At 38.0% G+C, this 17,228-nt stretch overlaps 1 protein-coding gene across 1 annotated transcript in view; it reads right to left on the bottom strand.

The window, feature by feature from the left end:
* Positions 1–17,228, bottom strand: part of LOC146165636 (reelin-like) — a 65,291-nt gene that overhangs the window by 21,975 nt on the left and 26,088 nt on the right. The window contains exons 31-43 of the mRNA XM_083380992.1: positions 16,958–17,087; positions 16,382–16,499; positions 15,513–15,779; positions 14,676–14,846; positions 13,963–14,068; positions 13,615–13,773; positions 6,539–6,639; positions 5,503–5,685; positions 3,493–3,675; positions 1,811–2,003; positions 1,489–1,618; positions 727–959; positions 91–344 (exon numbers count right to left, since the gene is read on the bottom strand). Coding sequence (XP_083237118.1) covers positions 91–344; positions 727–959; positions 1,489–1,618; positions 1,811–2,003; positions 3,493–3,675; positions 5,503–5,685; positions 6,539–6,639; positions 13,615–13,773; positions 13,963–14,068; positions 14,676–14,846; positions 15,513–15,779; positions 16,382–16,499; positions 16,958–17,087 — 2,228 coding nt within the window. The remainder of the gene's footprint in view (positions 1–90; positions 345–726; positions 960–1,488; positions 1,619–1,810; positions 2,004–3,492; positions 3,676–5,502; positions 5,686–6,538; positions 6,640–13,614; positions 13,774–13,962; positions 14,069–14,675; positions 14,847–15,512; positions 15,780–16,381; positions 16,500–16,957; positions 17,088–17,228) is intronic.

Below are 17,228 nucleotides of genomic sequence, written 5' to 3'. Positions count from 1 at the left end.
CGATAAATTAAAACGTAGCTTTTATATTTAATCATATGCAAATTTCACTTGAAGCTAAAACTTTCAGTTTTACACAAAATCCACTTTCACCTTCTCCGTGTTCAAAAGCTTCCTTGAAGAAACTCGGGTTGGCTCCTTCTATGACGTCACAACACGTCGGCGACGTATACCCGACGTCACAAATGCATCGGGCGCCTCCGTCTACGCACGTGCCGTGTCCGCTGCACATTTGATCGCAAGCCGGCCCGATGTACACGTCATCAACCATCCACTGTATGACGTCACGGTTGCTATAGTGATCGGGGTACTTGGCCTGGTGCCAGCGGAAGCGAACCGAGTTGGAACTGGAAGAAAAATACAAACAGAAAGATAAGCAGACAGAAACATACATACACAATAACACATAACACATAACAATAACACATATACATACACACGAAGGCGCACATACACATAATGTGGTGACAGACAGAACCACACAAATATTCATACAGGACAATAAACATACATACACACATATACATACAGACAGAAACATACACACACACGCAAACGCACAAACACACACACGCATATACATTCTTTAGCGTGAAGGATTTCATTTTCTTTCCAGTACTTAAATGTAGCTTGGCATCGTGGCTAAAGCGCCACCCTAGTATCGGATAAGTATGACGATACTACTTTGTATCGGGTATCGGCACCGATAATATCGGACCAGCCACTCACGTGCAAATGTGGTGTTTCCCCTTAAGCGGAACCACCACACGGCGCCAGCCAGCGGATGATCCGGGATAATAAACACTCGCTTGGTGGCGCTTGTGAGAGCATCCCTGCGGGTGAGCATCGTTGTCATGGCAATGGGGAACCACCAGGTGCCACGTCACGCCGTCGTCGACCGTGAACTCGAGGCTGATGACGTCATGCGATGAGGGAGCAGTGACGTAACATCCGATCTTGATCTGGGAAGAATTACTTTGGTTTATTGGATAGTTTGATAAAGTTGCATAAGTTGTCAGAAAAAAAAAATGTTGTTTACGATAAATTTAAATTATATATTTGTAAAGTTTGAAAACTTTGTTGTGGAAAAAATTTAAATTTAATAAGTTTGAAGTTAGATAAGATAAAATTGTTGGGAAAACTATTATAAATATTCAGATTACATCATTATTTGATGACAATGATAAGTTAATGAAACTGAAACATAAATCTATAATAACGAGCCTTAATTTGCTTCAGATTAAAGTAATTTAGTTCCATTTTTTTAACTAATTAAACTCCGAAAATTTCTTTAGCGTTAAGAACTTCAGTGGTTATTGTTCTTTTTTATCATCATATTTTTTAAAGTATAACACGTTGCTATCGATCGCAAATCGTGGTTGAATTAGTTTTCCTTCAACCGATACTATGACTTAGTATCGGGCCACGGCTCCGATCCGATATTACCGAACATCTCTGATTCGTAATCTCTTATTGAAAATACTTTCTCACCATGAACTGAATGACGTAGTCATTGTTGACGACACAAAGATCCCTTGTGACGAGAGAATGCTCAGAAACGAGAGAATTGAACACGAGAGAAGGGCTGTAGTGATCCGGATCAACAGGACTACTCAAGCTTCTAAATTGATGAACAGAAGGAATATTAAACTAAATAAATAAATAAATAAAAGATAAAAACAATCAAAATATTTTTATTGCTTTTTTAAATTAAAAAATAATAAAAAGCTTTTTGTTTTGCGTAAAACCCCGTCGCATTAATTGTTTCTCAGTGAAAAGACAATTAATAAAGCTTAAAATAAAACTATCCCACCTGAGAACGATTTCATCGTTTGCATCTTCGGATCCAGAGTTCCAACATCCGCTTCCGACTTCTCCTCCGGACACAAAGAGCCAATTCTCCTCCTGCATTGGATCGAAGTTATCCTGGATCTGGTGAGGATCACACGAAGAAGATCTTCCTCCGATCACGAGGTTATCAAGCGACCAAGTTCCCTCATCTTGCTCTTCGAGGAAAAAAGATGAGGATTAGTGAAGCGCTATATAGGGTGCGGCAGAAAAACCTACCAAATTTTGAATTGTTACTGTACCAAAGCTGTGACATTCTGACAGGAGGTTGAATTGAAACTTTGCTGCAGAGGACCTACCATTTGTGTTTCAGATTTTAGGTTTTATAAGTAAATAATGTTTTGTGCAAATTTTTTTAATTTTGTATCTGCACGTAAAATAACCTGGACTGGCGAACGCCATGCATTTATTGTGGAAGATTTCGTTAGAAATGGGGAATTTGTGACTGAAGGGCGCCATCTACAGGATGTATAATCTTTAAAACATAAATAGATCAACTGGCAACCTTTTGACATTGAGATAAGACAACAAATCCTTTGATTGCCCGAATATTGTGTCTCTTTTTCCTAGTTTGTAATGAGGCTTGTTTTTCTGCTGCACCCTTCGTCTTTTCCAGGCCATTTAATACAAATTTTAAAAATTTTGCAAATCGATATCACCATGTTAACGAACGAGTAACAAATTTAAAGAATTTAACAAATTTTGAAACGTGTGGGGGTAATAGGAAAAACACCCTGCAACTTTGAGCAATACATATAACTAAGATCATCCTAGAACGCCTAATTTGATTAATATTTTTGATTATTTTACATAGACAAATCGAGAATTATTTTGTTACCGGATGGACACGACATCACCCTTTCATCAGACGATTTCCGATAACAGCACTTGGCATCGGGTATCGGCTCTGGTCCGATATTATGGCGAATAGTTTGACTTAATATTTTTTTTGTAAGTGACTTGATGTGACTAAGTTCATTTCAAAATTACTTGCTTTAAATTTAAACAATGCTCGCTAAATTTTTGCGAAAAGTAAGAAAAGTCAATAATTAGGTTATCAAGATAATATCGGACGAGTACCGATAATACCCCTTGGCATCGGGTATCGGCTCCGATCCGAAATTATTGCAAATAATCAGACAAAATGACTTGTTTTATACAATGCTCACTTCAATTTTTATTTTCTCAAATTAGATTGGAATTAGAATTAGCGAATTCTTCAAAATCAACATTTCAACTAGAATTGAATCACATTTAATTATTTACACTCAATTTAATTTAATCGCAATTTATTCTTTTAAGAATGTAAATGGTAAATTTTTGTGTGCTAATTTTTATATGTTTTAGCAGTGATGAAACAATAGGCCTGTGGTTTTCAAATTCTAAAAATCACCTACCAGTCGTTCTGACCAAAGGGTATTAGTTTAATTGAGTGACTAAAAATGTCGTTGGACAAAGTAGCATTTTTAATAAAATCTAAATTAAATTAGAACTAGAATTAAAGCACCCAAGTAAATCACAGATTCGATTAGAATTAGAATTAGTCGCATTTTGCTCTAATTCATTAAATTAGAAAATTAGAATTATCTAGTAGTCCAAGCTTTAAATGTAAACAATTCCCGCTAATTTTTTTGCAACGTTGCTTACCGGATGTGACGTCAGAAGACCACCAGCGGAATATTGTGGCCGGATGCCGCGCACTTTTCGGGAGCTTGATGTGAATAAGGCGTTCCGCTTGGCTAAACTTGCCCTCGACGCGCTCAAGCGTGTCCCACGTGATCCCGTTGTTCACGCTCGACTGCACAACCACCTCGTTCCCGGATTTGTCGGCTGGAAGAAATTAAGGTTTGTAATAGCGCCTCTAGTGGTTGTCATGTCGAGCGGCGTCTCTCCGTTAGGTGGCGCAAGTGCGCTGTACACTTTTAAGCCGTTTAGTTGAGCGCTTTTTTCTTTCAATTTATGGCACACCAAAGACACTACACAATACTAACCTGACGGGGGTCTGTCACCGGATCCCGTAAGGCCATTTGTTTTTCTGGGTAACACCGAGCTTTTTTTCGGCAGTAAAATACTAAAATTATTACTTACATTTACACTGATATTAACACTTACACAACAACCAAAGAGCTAAAAAAGTTAACCTTCTGCCGATGCGCAGTTCAACACTAGCCCTACCTCCAAGCGGCGGCACCGCCTCCTTATGGGAGGTCGGTTGTCCTGGATCCGAACATTACTAACATATCAGGCATTCCCGGCCTACTTTTTGGCCAATGAGAAGAATGAGCCACTCACATTCACCCTTTACTTCCTTTACTTTACACTTACTTTCTTTACTTTGACTTGATTTTTGACGTTAAAAGAATAACTGCTTTATATCGCATTTTGTGCTTCACTATTAGTTTGTGTGTCTTTCTAATGTCCAATATGCTACACTATTTATCTTAAAATTATATTACTTACAACGCGTTTTAGAAATTTAATAATGGTAAAAATTGTGTGGTTTCCGATACTATCAGAGCAGGGACCTTTGTGTTTTCTCATCCTGTATTGTCGGATGAGTACCAACGTATTACAAGATATACAAATATGAGGCCTATGTAATAAAACCTTGCCAGCAATCTAGACAAAATATCGGTGTATTGAAATATTCGCTGGGTGCACCGCCACGTTTATATATTGTCCACTTATAAAATCCCTAAACCAACATGACGTAGGTTAGCTTATTGTGAACGATTTATATAGTTTTTACAATTGTAGAAGCGTGTCCCACGTGATCACGTGGTTCACGCTCGACTGCACAGCACTTCGTTATCGGAATTATTAGTCGCAAAAAGTTACGGTTTATAACACAGTTCCGCCTCTAGCCGCGTGTTATTTGCAGTTGAGTTAGGCGCTTGGTTGTAGAAGGTTGAAAAACGCCAAACAATTATAAAACTGTTGGGTAAACTGAGGCCAAAGCTAAAATTGGCAAAATTGAAAAGTAGTCAAGCACAGAAAAGGATTAAATTCTATTTTTGCAAAGAAGCCTCGAGTTTAGTGTGAAAAAAACTAAAACGTTTTACCATAGAAATGTTACCTTTACGGAAAAAAGGTAGGTTTAAGTTGGTGTGAACTTTTAAATATTTTTACAATCCTAAAATGTGTTCAAAATTTAGGCCAGTGTATTTGAACTTTACACGATCATGTGTTGGCTGTTATTTTGGTCTACAGTACACGCAAACGTAAGGTTAAGAAACACTGCTTTAAAGCAGGGCTGCTGAGTCGGAGTAGGGACTCGAGTAAGACCACGTAAAACTACCCGAGTCCTAAGTCCGAAGTGAGCATGCCCAGGACCAAACTTTGAAACTGATATGACCGCCAACCGTAAATCGTAAAGGTGGAGTGGAATAGCATATGGTGGACATTTTTAAACCATCTTTTGTCGGTGAATGAATTAAATGACACCCTGTGAGTGGATTACTGTATAATGTATATGCACCATTTTTAGTTTAGTAAATGGCTTAAATACAAGCTGTCCCTGGTTCAAACCCACACAGCATCTTGTGGTTGGATTTTTATTCCCCAAATTTAGTTTAGATACAAAACTGTCATTGTACAGTGCCTAAATGGCGTAAAAAGTACCTAAAAAGAAATCACTGGTTTAAACCTACTCAATACCTTGTGGTTGGAAGTGGATGTAGAACTGAATATATCTCGCTTCGCTGGTGTTCAACGCAAGCGTCTGCAGTATCCTCACACCGGGTCGTGAAAACTGAAGGTTCTCCCCATCGACCATTACACCAACCGATGTGAGGTCATCCGACAGCACCGGCTCTCTACCGACCACTAGCGAGTACTTATCTGCAATTAAATGAAAAAAGTTTTAGTACCGCCTTTATAATGAAAGTCAAGCCACCATGCAAATTATGGGTAAACATTATTTAATTTATAGTGTTAATAAAAGAATTTATCCACCCAAAAGAAGATAATTTGTAAATATTTTATTTCAGCTTTTAGTTTTTTACGGATAATATCTGAAAAATGAAACTAGAATGCACACAGTAAAATTAAAATTTACATTTTTTCGAAATATGACATGAATGGCTTTTAAATTATTATAAATATTACATTCCGCAAGTGCATAACTTAAACCAAAGCAACATCATAAACGTTAACCGAGTTATAGACGAGTAGCTAGTATCTATAAAAATGCGCCATTGTATGTCGTTAGGACGCAGTAAGAGTATCAAGACCCATACAGAAGTATAGGTAGCATTTTGTGAGAAGTAGGCAGCCCATACATATGGATCAAAACGTTCAAAATGATACCTACTTCTGTATGGGCTTTAATATTCTTCTTACCTCTTACTACAACCTCCATCTATTATGCTCCTTATGTCGTTTTACTTTTTGAAAGATTAAAAAAATACGGGGCCCTAACAGCGCCGGCCAAACTTGGGCGCCCAAACGTCGTCACCAAAACGGCCGGTGCCAGGCCCCCGATCGTCCCGTAACCCCTTCCTACAGTTCCAGGCGTTATTTTGGCGATTTGGGAAAAACTAACCAAGCTCTAAAATATTGACAACAAACATTTGACAAGTAACCTTAAAAAAATACACAAAATCGTGAAAAATACACAAAATACAAATTATGGGCGATTCTACTAATTGGATTGTAACGTCATCTGATCGCGATGCCTATTGTTACGTCATACCTTGTGACGCCCAGGGATGGTTGAAATCGTCTTTTAAACTTTGCGGCAAACTTCCTTGTTCGGCTTGACAGTGGGGAATCCCCTCAAAACCGAGGTCGCAACTGAAATGAAAATAATGTTGCAAGATTTAGATCAAGGGTCGGCAACCTTTTTCTAGTGGCGGGCCAAAACCAAACTCTGAAAGGTCTCTGCGGGCCACACAAAACGCTAACTAAGAATTGTGTTAATGAAATGTTGACACAACTGTGAGTCAGGTGGTCCTCGAATATTTTTTACACTTGAAAACGTGTTTAATTGCATTCACAGAGACAGTAAAGTGTTGGCGCAAAGCGCGAAAAAAAAAGTAAACCGTTTTAAGTAAAGGCGCACATGGCGAGAGAAGCGAGCGCGATTTTTGTGGGTATACTGGTATTTCTTTTAAATTTCTTGCAAGTTTTTATTACATTGCCGAAAATAAAAAATAAAAAAGTGTTAAGAAAATATGTGTCGCATATTTTTGAGTACGTTTTCCGTTTTTCCGCGGCGTACTTGGCAGCCTTCCACGGCGCAACGGTAGAGAATCGTTGATCTAGTTGAAAAGGCAGCATCAAAACGTAAACAAATCGGTCGTAAAATGATCATTCGCGCGAAGCACCAATTTTTTTGCAATAACGTAGTTAAAAAATAGTCAAAAAGTATTTGAAATGGACTCGTGTATAATTTTTCAAAGAGGTGGCGGGCCGGATGAATTACATCGGCGGGCCGTAGGTTGCCGACCCCTGATTTAGATAGTAGTTGTTTCTGTGTACGTGTGTATCGGTGTGTGTGTCTGTGTGTGTAAAATTTATTTCTAAAATAAAATATATATTTATATAGTGATATATATTAGACCGGTCTACATATTGTATCTCTCCTTGTTTCCTTCTTTCTGACGTCTGCCTTAGCGGTATATATACACTAACAATCAGTTCTCTCTCTATATATATACACTTATAATCAATGCCTTGTCTCTATGTTGAAAATGAATAAAGAGTTATTTGAAACGTTTAAAGTTCAACATACTTCTGTATGGGCTTTGATATTATTATTACGTCTTACTGCAATCTCCAACCATTATGCTCCAAAGTGTATATTATAAATATATATTTTTTAATTTGCCGTTACTTTAAGCAAGTTATAAAAATACAGTTTTCTGTGTTTTTCTCCTAATATAATCCGAAAGCTAAAAAATATCAGTAGGGTCATTTGTATTAGTTGGTAATATGTACATGCCGGTTTGATTAACACTTTTATCTTTTATAAAACTGCAATCAGTTTTGATGTGCAACAACAAATATAAGTAAAACTAAATGAGTTTGGAAACAACAACATTGACGTTTGTTGATAAACCCACAGGAAGTGTTCTCAGGCTGGTAGAAACATCGCACAGACAGTGAAAAGAGGCGCTTATTGTATTGTAGAACTCTGTACCCGCTAAATATAAAAAATTCACAAGAATTTAGAAGCCGCATAAAACTGGGTAAAGGTGATAGTAATATGGAATTATTGTGGTAATTTTGTTCCCGAAGTGTGTAAGTCTGTTGTCGTTAACCCCTCGCTCTGTTTGTGTTTGTCTGTGTGTGTTTGTGTCTGTTTGTGTGTAGGTATTTTGGAAAAAGGGTTGTTTGTAAGCGTCCATCTGCTCCTGTGTCTTTATATATGTCATAAAAGAAAAAGTTCCATATAGATTAAACTCGAGAATATTTTTGGTAATAAAAATAAAACACTTGGCCTGTCTTTTATTATTTAGATTATTAACACATGCCTGCATAAACTCCAAATACACCAGACTGCTGCGCAGATGTCATCAACAAACGCCTTAGCCCACAAAAGACGTCCGTTAAATTTATGGAAGAATGTTGTTTATTGTGACGTCACAAGGATGTACACCTGTCGTGTTTTGCGTCGCGCGCAAACAAACGTATTTTGATCACTTACTTAAAGAAAATGTTGCAATGTCAGTGACGTAATGTATTAACTCAGCTATTAAGGATTTTTCATTTATATGTTGTTATTAAAAGGCTTAAAAAATACCGGGAGTCTTTAGTGAAACTGGCCGATATCAGATGATTAATTAGGAATTTAAGGCAAGGCCAGAAAAAAGTAGTCTCTGGTGAGGTTCGAACTTGAGACCTCCGGCCACATGCTTTAGCCTAGTGATTCTCAACCTTTTTTCTTTCGTGGTTAAATTTACTTTGCAAAAAAAATCAGTGACCCAATAGTTTTATGAAAGTGAAAACTGTAAAATAGGTTTAGAACAAAATACAGAAGAACATATTTCAAAACAGATTATTTATTCAACCGTGCATTAATGAAATACTTGCAGCTGAACAATAAATTTACATTCCATTTTAATTCCTCCCCAAGCCATTATTCCTGTATAATTAAATACAGTCACACAAATGAAACTAAATCTAGCTTTTTTAAATTGGTGTGTGGCCCACTTTGAATGTTCTTATAGCCCCGGTTGAGAACCACTGTTTCAGCTCCTCTAGAGGCTCCTGATATATTTTTGCCATTTAATTCCATAAGCCTAAAGGCTGGATTTACGTCACGTCATTGCGTCACCGATATTGCAACATTTAGAATAAGTGGCTAAAAGACGTTTTCTTGCGCGCGACGCATAACGCGACAGGAAGAACAGGTGAACATCCGTGTTACGTCACAATGAACAATATTTTTCCATAATTTTTACGGGACGTCTGCTAATGTGTTTGTTGTTGACACATTACAAACGCAGCAAGAACAAAGGTGTTTGGTCTCGAATTTACGATTTAAATGTGTATAGTGATGTTCGCAGAGTCTGGTGTATTAGGAGATTAAGAAGGGATGTGTTAATAACCTTAATAATGAACATATTTTTTTGGTTTTGTTTAGTTGAAAAGCGAGCTCTATCATTTACAACTTCTTTAATTTAGCAACTTGTTTACAAATAAGATAAGATACGGTTACCCACTTTTAATTTACGTAGTGCGAGGTTTTTTAGAAGTTACTCGACACAAAGTTCAGAGATAGTCTAGTCTAACTTTTAGTAATGGAACATTCCTTAATATTATACGCCGGTTAAGCTGCTATATTTGCACATGCGTAGTTTAACACAAGATATTGCACCCTATAAGTTAAGTTGGTAAAATGCTGTTGGGAATGTCTACTTTTGTTTGTGCGTTGCTCGCCTTGTGCGTTGGAGCTAAAGCAAGATGCGCCAAAGATCAGTTTGAATGTAGCGGCCCAGATGGGAAGTGTGTCAACCAAACTGAAGTTTGCGACGGGCAGGAGGATTGTTGGCGCGGTGGTGATGAGACGAACTGCACTACTTGCAAACCAGGAGCTAAGATGTGCCATGATGGAAAGATGTGTAAGCCGGAAAGTTTGTGGTGCGATGGCTGGGAGGATTGTTACGATTCGAGCGATGAGAAGTACTGCAGCGGGTGCGGAAGTGGCGCAGCACATTGCAACGATGGTCTTCAGTGTGTTAGCGAGAAATACATATGTGATGGTCTGCCCCATTGTTTGGACGGTAGCGACGAGTGGTTTTGCAGAGCTTGCCAGCAACAAGTGGCTGAAGGTAGGATCCAGTGCGTCGGACGAAAGGAGCCTTGTGATGATCGGAATGTGTGGGATGGCGATGTTAAAGTAATATATTGCTCAAACGAGACAAACAAAACCAAGTTTCACTCAATCTATAGCAACACAACTTGCCGCCAACTTATGGGGCCGTGTGAAGGGCGGAGAGACAGGGTTTGTGGAAATGGACAGTGGGTTTGTGAGGAGGGAACGCACACAAGTTTGTTACGATGCAGTAACGGTAATATTATTTTTACCCAAGCATATTGCGACAACGAATACATTCATTGTAAAGATGATGAAATTAAAAACGGGCTGGGATTTAAATGCTCGGGAACAAGCAGAAGAGGAATTTGTGTTTTACCGCAGATAAACATCTACGACGATGAACCTCAGTGCGCGGATAAGTCGGATATTTGCTTCATTGATGGACAATTCGTTTGCTTCTTGTGTTTGGACAAACGGCTGGTTGTTTCTCAGCAACAAGTTTGTAACGGGGTTCCAGACTGCTACGATCTTTCCGATGAATGTTTGTGCGACGACCAAACAGTTTGCCATGATATCTTGGGCGACGCTAGACACACTTGCCCTACCAACCAAGTGCATTGCCGCAATGAAACGGATTGCGTGGATATGGACAAAGTGCTTTGTAACCCAGAAGTCAGTTGTGTTTTAGAATCCAACACAAAATATTGCGGACTAGCACAGAGTGACGGTAAAGGAGATCATATGTATTGCCTACCTACCTTCAGTTCACCCCCCGCACCTGCCACTAAATGCGATGGCAGACCTGAATGTTGGAACATGGAAGATGAATGCAATGGTTGTGAGCCTCGACCCAAGTTCTGCGATAATGAGTGCATGAGTGCAAGAGCCTCTTTAGGAATAGCATGTAAGGGGTTGAATGTAACATGGCTACCATGCGGCGAACGTGAATTGTGCCCCAAGCGTCAGAGTTGCGCCAGTGAAACACTCACCAGCATCGACGTCAACAACCTTTGTGACGGGATAATAGACTGCGACGACGGATCGGACGAGGATACGACGCGATGCAGCGAAACGAGGTTTTACTGTCGAAATGGAAAGCCCCTGTCGGTCGACATCAACTTGGTTGAAGATGGATTCCCTCAATGTTCGGACGGAAGTGACGAATGTCCGCCCATAAGTAAGCGGAGTACCATTTTCTCAAATCAAAAGGAAATGATCGCCAACCCTGTTTACAGAGTTTTCTTCTGGTTAATGGGGTTGGCAGCTGGCATCGGGAATTTAGCGGTGGTCGTTATTACTATAAGGGACATTGTAAATAAAAAAGACGCAGATAACTTTACAAAAAGCACCTACATATTTTTGCTTAGCTTAGCACCCGCTGATTTTTTCATGTGCATTTATCTTATTGCAATAAGCATAAAGGGTTTACAGTTTTCGGGGGATTATTGCTCGTTTGACGCACTTTGGCGTACCAGTAGCACCTGTTCTATTCTTGGGGTTTTGTGTGTTGTAGCTACCATGGCCTCTTCGGGTACTATGGCTGTCATGACAGCGTTTAGACTTGCAACAGTTTACAAGCCATTTATCACCAGAACGATGGAGTTAACGGGGATTTACATTTCATGTGCATGTGTTTGGCTGTTTGCAATATTATTTTCAATTCTGCCTTTGTTTGATTACAGTTCAGGATATTTTGTTTCTCATGTTTGGTTTTCAAGTAGATTTTTTAAAACTGATCAAGTCCCTAAACAAAAGATGGTTGATTTAGTCAATAAAATAAAACCACATAACATGACGTCACTTCATTGGCATGACGTCACTCAGCTAATAAGCAAAACTTTCCCCTATCAACCGATAAAAGGAATATTTGGTTATTATGGTGAAACTAGTGTTTGCATGCCCAGACTGTTCGCTTCTACAAATGACGCTTCTTGGCAATATTCTGTGTTTCTTATCACACTCAACTTCCTACTGTTTATTTTCATGCTTCTGGCTTATATACTGATTTACATACGAAGTAACAAAATGGCTAAATCTAGAAACAAGCAACCCAACAGCGAAATGCAAAAACGTATTTCTCGCTTGCTTATTACTGACTTCTGTTGCTGGATCCCAATGTGTGTGCTTGCTTACTTGTTTGTTTCTGGTGTTCCACTCCCCAATGATGTTTATCTTATTAGTGCTGGTATTTTGCTTCCCATTAACAGTGCATTGAACCCCTTGCTTTACTCCACATTGATAGACAGGTGCACTGTTCGATTGGAGAAACTTAAAAAACTTAAGATTTGTGCATTTAGCAGAAATAAAGAAGGGAATGTCATAGCAGAAAGTCAACTTTAAGTTCAAAAATACTAAATATATAGTAATCATGGGTCTTTTGAATTATAGGAAACCATATAAGCACACAAAAGCTAACTGAATTACCACTCACATACTTTTAAATACTGGAAAATATCCATGGTAATTGATGGCATATATATTCACCATCGCTTTTTGTTTCTGTTTATCAGTGAGCTTGTTGTAAATATTGTTGTTCGAATTGTATCAAATTGCAGCCTTTATATTCAATACGTGTGATGTGTGCATTTTAACAATATAACCATATAACATGTTAAAATCTTGTGATTCTTTTCACAGAAGCCAATAGAAGAACATAGGGTGAAAGCATTAGGATTTACAAAATAAAACCATTTCAATCAATGGCTGGTATGCCTTGTGTTAGGAAAACGTAAACAGTGTGCGTTTTCGTATTTAATGCGGAGAAATAACGCGAGCCTGACAGCAACTCCTGAATGCCCAATAATCAAAGCTTCCTGTCTTTAAACGTATAGCGATGCTCCTTATATACCGGGAAGTGTTTAGCTCAATTATAATGGCGCTTTACTATTACTGTTGCACTTTACAAAAATCAAGTCGTTTTTTTACTGATTGGTTGGAAATAACATATATTTACATTTAGATACTAGCTTGTCATTAGAACGTGGTTTTAAAAAAACTAAATAAAATTATTTTGAATTGGAAATAGAATATTTAATTCTACTATACTTGTTCAATATCACTCGTTTAAATCTCAAAACATTTTTTGTGCGAAAACATCAATTTTTATAAGAGCTACACTTAAGCAAGGGGTTCTTAAACGTTTTTGTTAAAATGCTTTTGATCTTGCGTTGACCAGGATCGGCATGAATTAAAAACAAAGTAGAAATAAACCTGCTTTATCGGTCCAAAACATCAGAAATACCGGCTAGATATATTCAAGAAAAAATCAACAAAGTGCATTTTTTCATTAAATTCTTTGCTTAAAAAAGTAATTCCATTTATCAAATAATACCCTAAGATTCCAAATATATCTCCATTGACCCCTGTATCAAACAAGGGTTTTACGCCCCCAGTTTGAACCTTACATATAACCCAGTTTCAAAACCTTTACCCACCTTGAATTTTATTTTTTTTACAATAAACTCGTTTTGTAAAAAACATTTTAGCCCCCCAAATATTAAACCCACCTGCAGGAATAGTTGCCCCCACTTTCAGAGGGTCGGCAGTACCCCCTCCCCCCGCACATCCAGGGGCACTGGTTGCCTAGGAACACGCTGTCAAGTGCCCACTGGATGGGGCTAGATGGCGCGCTTTCTTGAATCCATCGAAATCTTACATGAGATAATCTGCAAGAGAAAACAGTTTTATGTAAACCTGGGTTTGCTATTGATTTAGTTTATCTCTTTTAAATACATTTAGCTTGGTTTAGGTTCCCAACCGGGGCGCCGAGGGAAAAAAGGCTGCCGCAAGGTAATTGGGTTCATTTAAGATTCACATTTTGGCTGCGATTGGACCTTAATCTTAACAAGCCTTACCGTAATGACTCTGGTAACATCACGGTGTGTCGCGTCCATTTCTTGTTCAGCTTCCTGTAATAAACTGAGCCAAACCCAGGATTGCAAGCTGTGGACGAATCTATACCTGGGAAAAACACAACATTCCGTAGAACTCACTGCTTTAAATTATAGCTGAATAACTTATTTTGAATTTGGTTTGCTAACCGAAACCATTTCTGGCCTGCGGTGAGATTCGAACTCATGACCTCGGCCAAACTGGGACAAACTGAGCTACACAGGTCGATTTTGGTTGGCCCGTCGCTAGAGTAGAAGGTTTCCAGTGTAATATGGCATGACATTATTGTTAGGGTGAATTGAAAAGTGCTAGATTACAGTTGTATACATATGTGTCATTGTTTCATTAGTATTTCTATTGGAAGTGGTATGTAGACAAATAACTTGGAGCGCCAATACAGAATTCAATAAACAAGCGTTTGGTTGAGTGTTAGGGGGACGTTTTGACAAGCAAACATCCCCTGCCCTACAAAGAGCATAGAACAGACCAACACAACATAAAGTGAACAATTAGTTTTCTTATTGCTTCCTTAGCTTATAACTAAGCCTAAGGCAATCATCTTTGACCTAAAACTAAAAAATTGACAAAAGCAATTTTTTTTTAATTTCGGACTTATTTGATAAGTCGAACGCCTTGCATATAATTAAATACGCAGAGAAATAATTAAACGACTAACCAGGCAGGCATTGTGACGTCACAAGCTGCCAAACTTTGCCCATGTCAGTGGAGTATTGTAACGTCACAGGCTCATTGTTCGGGTATGTGTCGTCACAGTACATTATGAGGTCAAACTGAAGGAAGGATCCCGAAAGAATGTAGAAGTCCCAAGTCTCGGCGAAACGAACAGCTGAAATATAAAAGTCGAAATTATAATTAAATCGCTACGATGATCTGATTGTAATTGTAATCTGGAAAATAAATATAGAATGATAAAATAATAAAGGTACAATAAAAAAGGTTTAACAAATTAAGGGTTTAATGGTTTAATCACTAAAATGATCTGTAGATGCTAGAAATATCCAGCTAGACCAGGGGTTCTTAAACTTTGTTTACCGCGGACCCCTAAATTTCTTTAACCTAGCGTGGACCACGGTCGGCAAAAAAAAAATCCAAAATGACGTCATAAATTGACGTCACATAAAATCTGCTGATTTTGGTCCAAAAATGTGAAAGTGAAATGGACTCTAAATAGGATTCTGTGCAAAACCGTTTTATTTTTAATTAAACGTTTTAAAAAAAACAACAGATTACTTCTTAAATATACACTAATATTTTAATTAGGCCTTCATGTACCCACTAAAACTAGTTCGCGGACCCCCAAGGGGCCCAAGGACCCTAGTTTAAGAACCCCTGATTTAGTCAGTTATGCTCCAGGTGGGTTGACAGCCCCAGCACTATGCAAAGTGGTTTACAAATGGAATTTTTCGGCGCGTTGATCATTGATTGGAAAACAATAAAGTTAAGATGTCCGATAATATCGTGTATCGAAACAGAAGTATCGCAAAACACTCACGTTTCGCGTCATCAAACACGAGTGACGTCATTCCGGGGTCGAAGTCGAAACTCTCGCATTTCACGAAACTTCCGGGACTTCCCCCTCTGACCTTGAACCAGTGGGCGCCAAGGTCACCGCCAGTGGGCGCCTCGTAGTCGTAGGAATCGTAAGCTGCCTCGCCGGGATTCGAACCCGCGACCCCGAACGTCTCGTAGAAGCTGGAAGGAAGCATGTTGCCCCGCCCTATCATGACGTCACTAATCGACCAGGCGGATCGGGAAGAACCTGTGACAAAAGTGGTCGTTTTTAAAGTTAAGTTTTATTTTTATATAATTATTTAAGTCGATATGTTGAGTAGATCGACATTATCTTATTAAAGAAGTTTCGATACGAGCTTTTATCATCATCAGCTTCGTATCGAAACATCTTCGTTAAGATGATGTCGATTTATTTCACCTTTTTGCCTTGAAATTCATTGTCACACCAAATATATTATTTTCGTTAAACGATAAGTCTGCATTTTTGCAGGAATCTGCAAGCTTTTTTTGTATATAAATAGTCGTTGTTTTGTGTTTTAGAAGAAAAATAACTTTACAGTCGTACAAAGTCCATTTCTTTTCATGCATATTACGTTAAAACAATGGTTTTCAACTTTTTTGCTTGTAGCACAAAAAAAATAACTATTCAAGGCGCACATTTCACAAAAACAACTTAAAAGTTTCCATATCGCAAGGCAAGTAAATATTGTAATATTATCAGTTTTCTAGCGAATATTGTTCATCGAATTTTAGCATTCTTGTCTGCATTTTTATTTCGAATTTATTATTTCCTTTTAAACACAGAAAGTTTTCGGCAACGTAAATTTGGCTTTATTTTTCAAATCTCACCTTTGTGTTGAAGCGGCTGCCACCATCTAAATATCGTTGAAGGGGTTTTCCCCATGTAAGGGATGTCGAGTGTCACCAGCGGGGAAGTACCAGAGTCGTAACCGTCAAAACGAAAAACCTGAAATGAGGGATTATGGTGTTTAGTATAAAACTTTAAAACTTGGAATTATTTATTAATGCTAAAACACAATACCCGTGAATATTAAACACACTATTTGGAATAACTAAACCAAGTAACTAAAACTGAGGTTGGCAATAAAGGTTATTAAAGTTCTAAATCTAAAAATTGCTAAGACTGAACATTACAAAGCATAATCAATAAATTTAAATCGCTCTTCTGGTGTAAACGAAGTATAAACCGACTGTTATTTAAACAAAAACATAGATTTTTTACTTTTTTATGAGCATATTCTTCCTTTCATTTGGGCACTTTGTTAATCAGAATTTGTTAATTATAATTTAAGCAAACAATTATAATTGTTATTTAATAAAATCAATAGCATTTTACATAACGCCATTTATAAGCACTATTTTTGTATGAAATAATTTCTTTTGCAAACAAATACATATGCTGACCTTTATGAGATGCCAATTTATTCCGTTGTCGTTTGAATATTGTAAAATTATAGACTCATCCCGACCACTGGGTGTCGCACAGTTGCCAGATCCGACCTTGCTGCCGACCTCAAGGTCAAACTGGATCAATCTGACAACACGTGGTTAGTCCTAGCTCGTGGTGTTGTAAACGAAATAATTATTAAAAATAAAATTATTTAAATGCAATATGAAAATTAGATTCATTCACAACGTTCTAGCAGAAATACGACCTTTTGACTTTGTTTGGCGT

The sequence above is a fragment of the Ascidiella aspersa genome, chromosome 2 (assembly GCF_963924565.1).
Source record: "Ascidiella aspersa chromosome 2, kaAscAspe10.2, whole genome shotgun sequence".
Classification (NCBI taxonomy): Eukaryota; Metazoa; Chordata; class Ascidiacea; order Phlebobranchia; family Ascidiidae; genus Ascidiella; species Ascidiella aspersa.
This window is presented reverse-complemented; position numbering and strand designations above follow the sequence as displayed.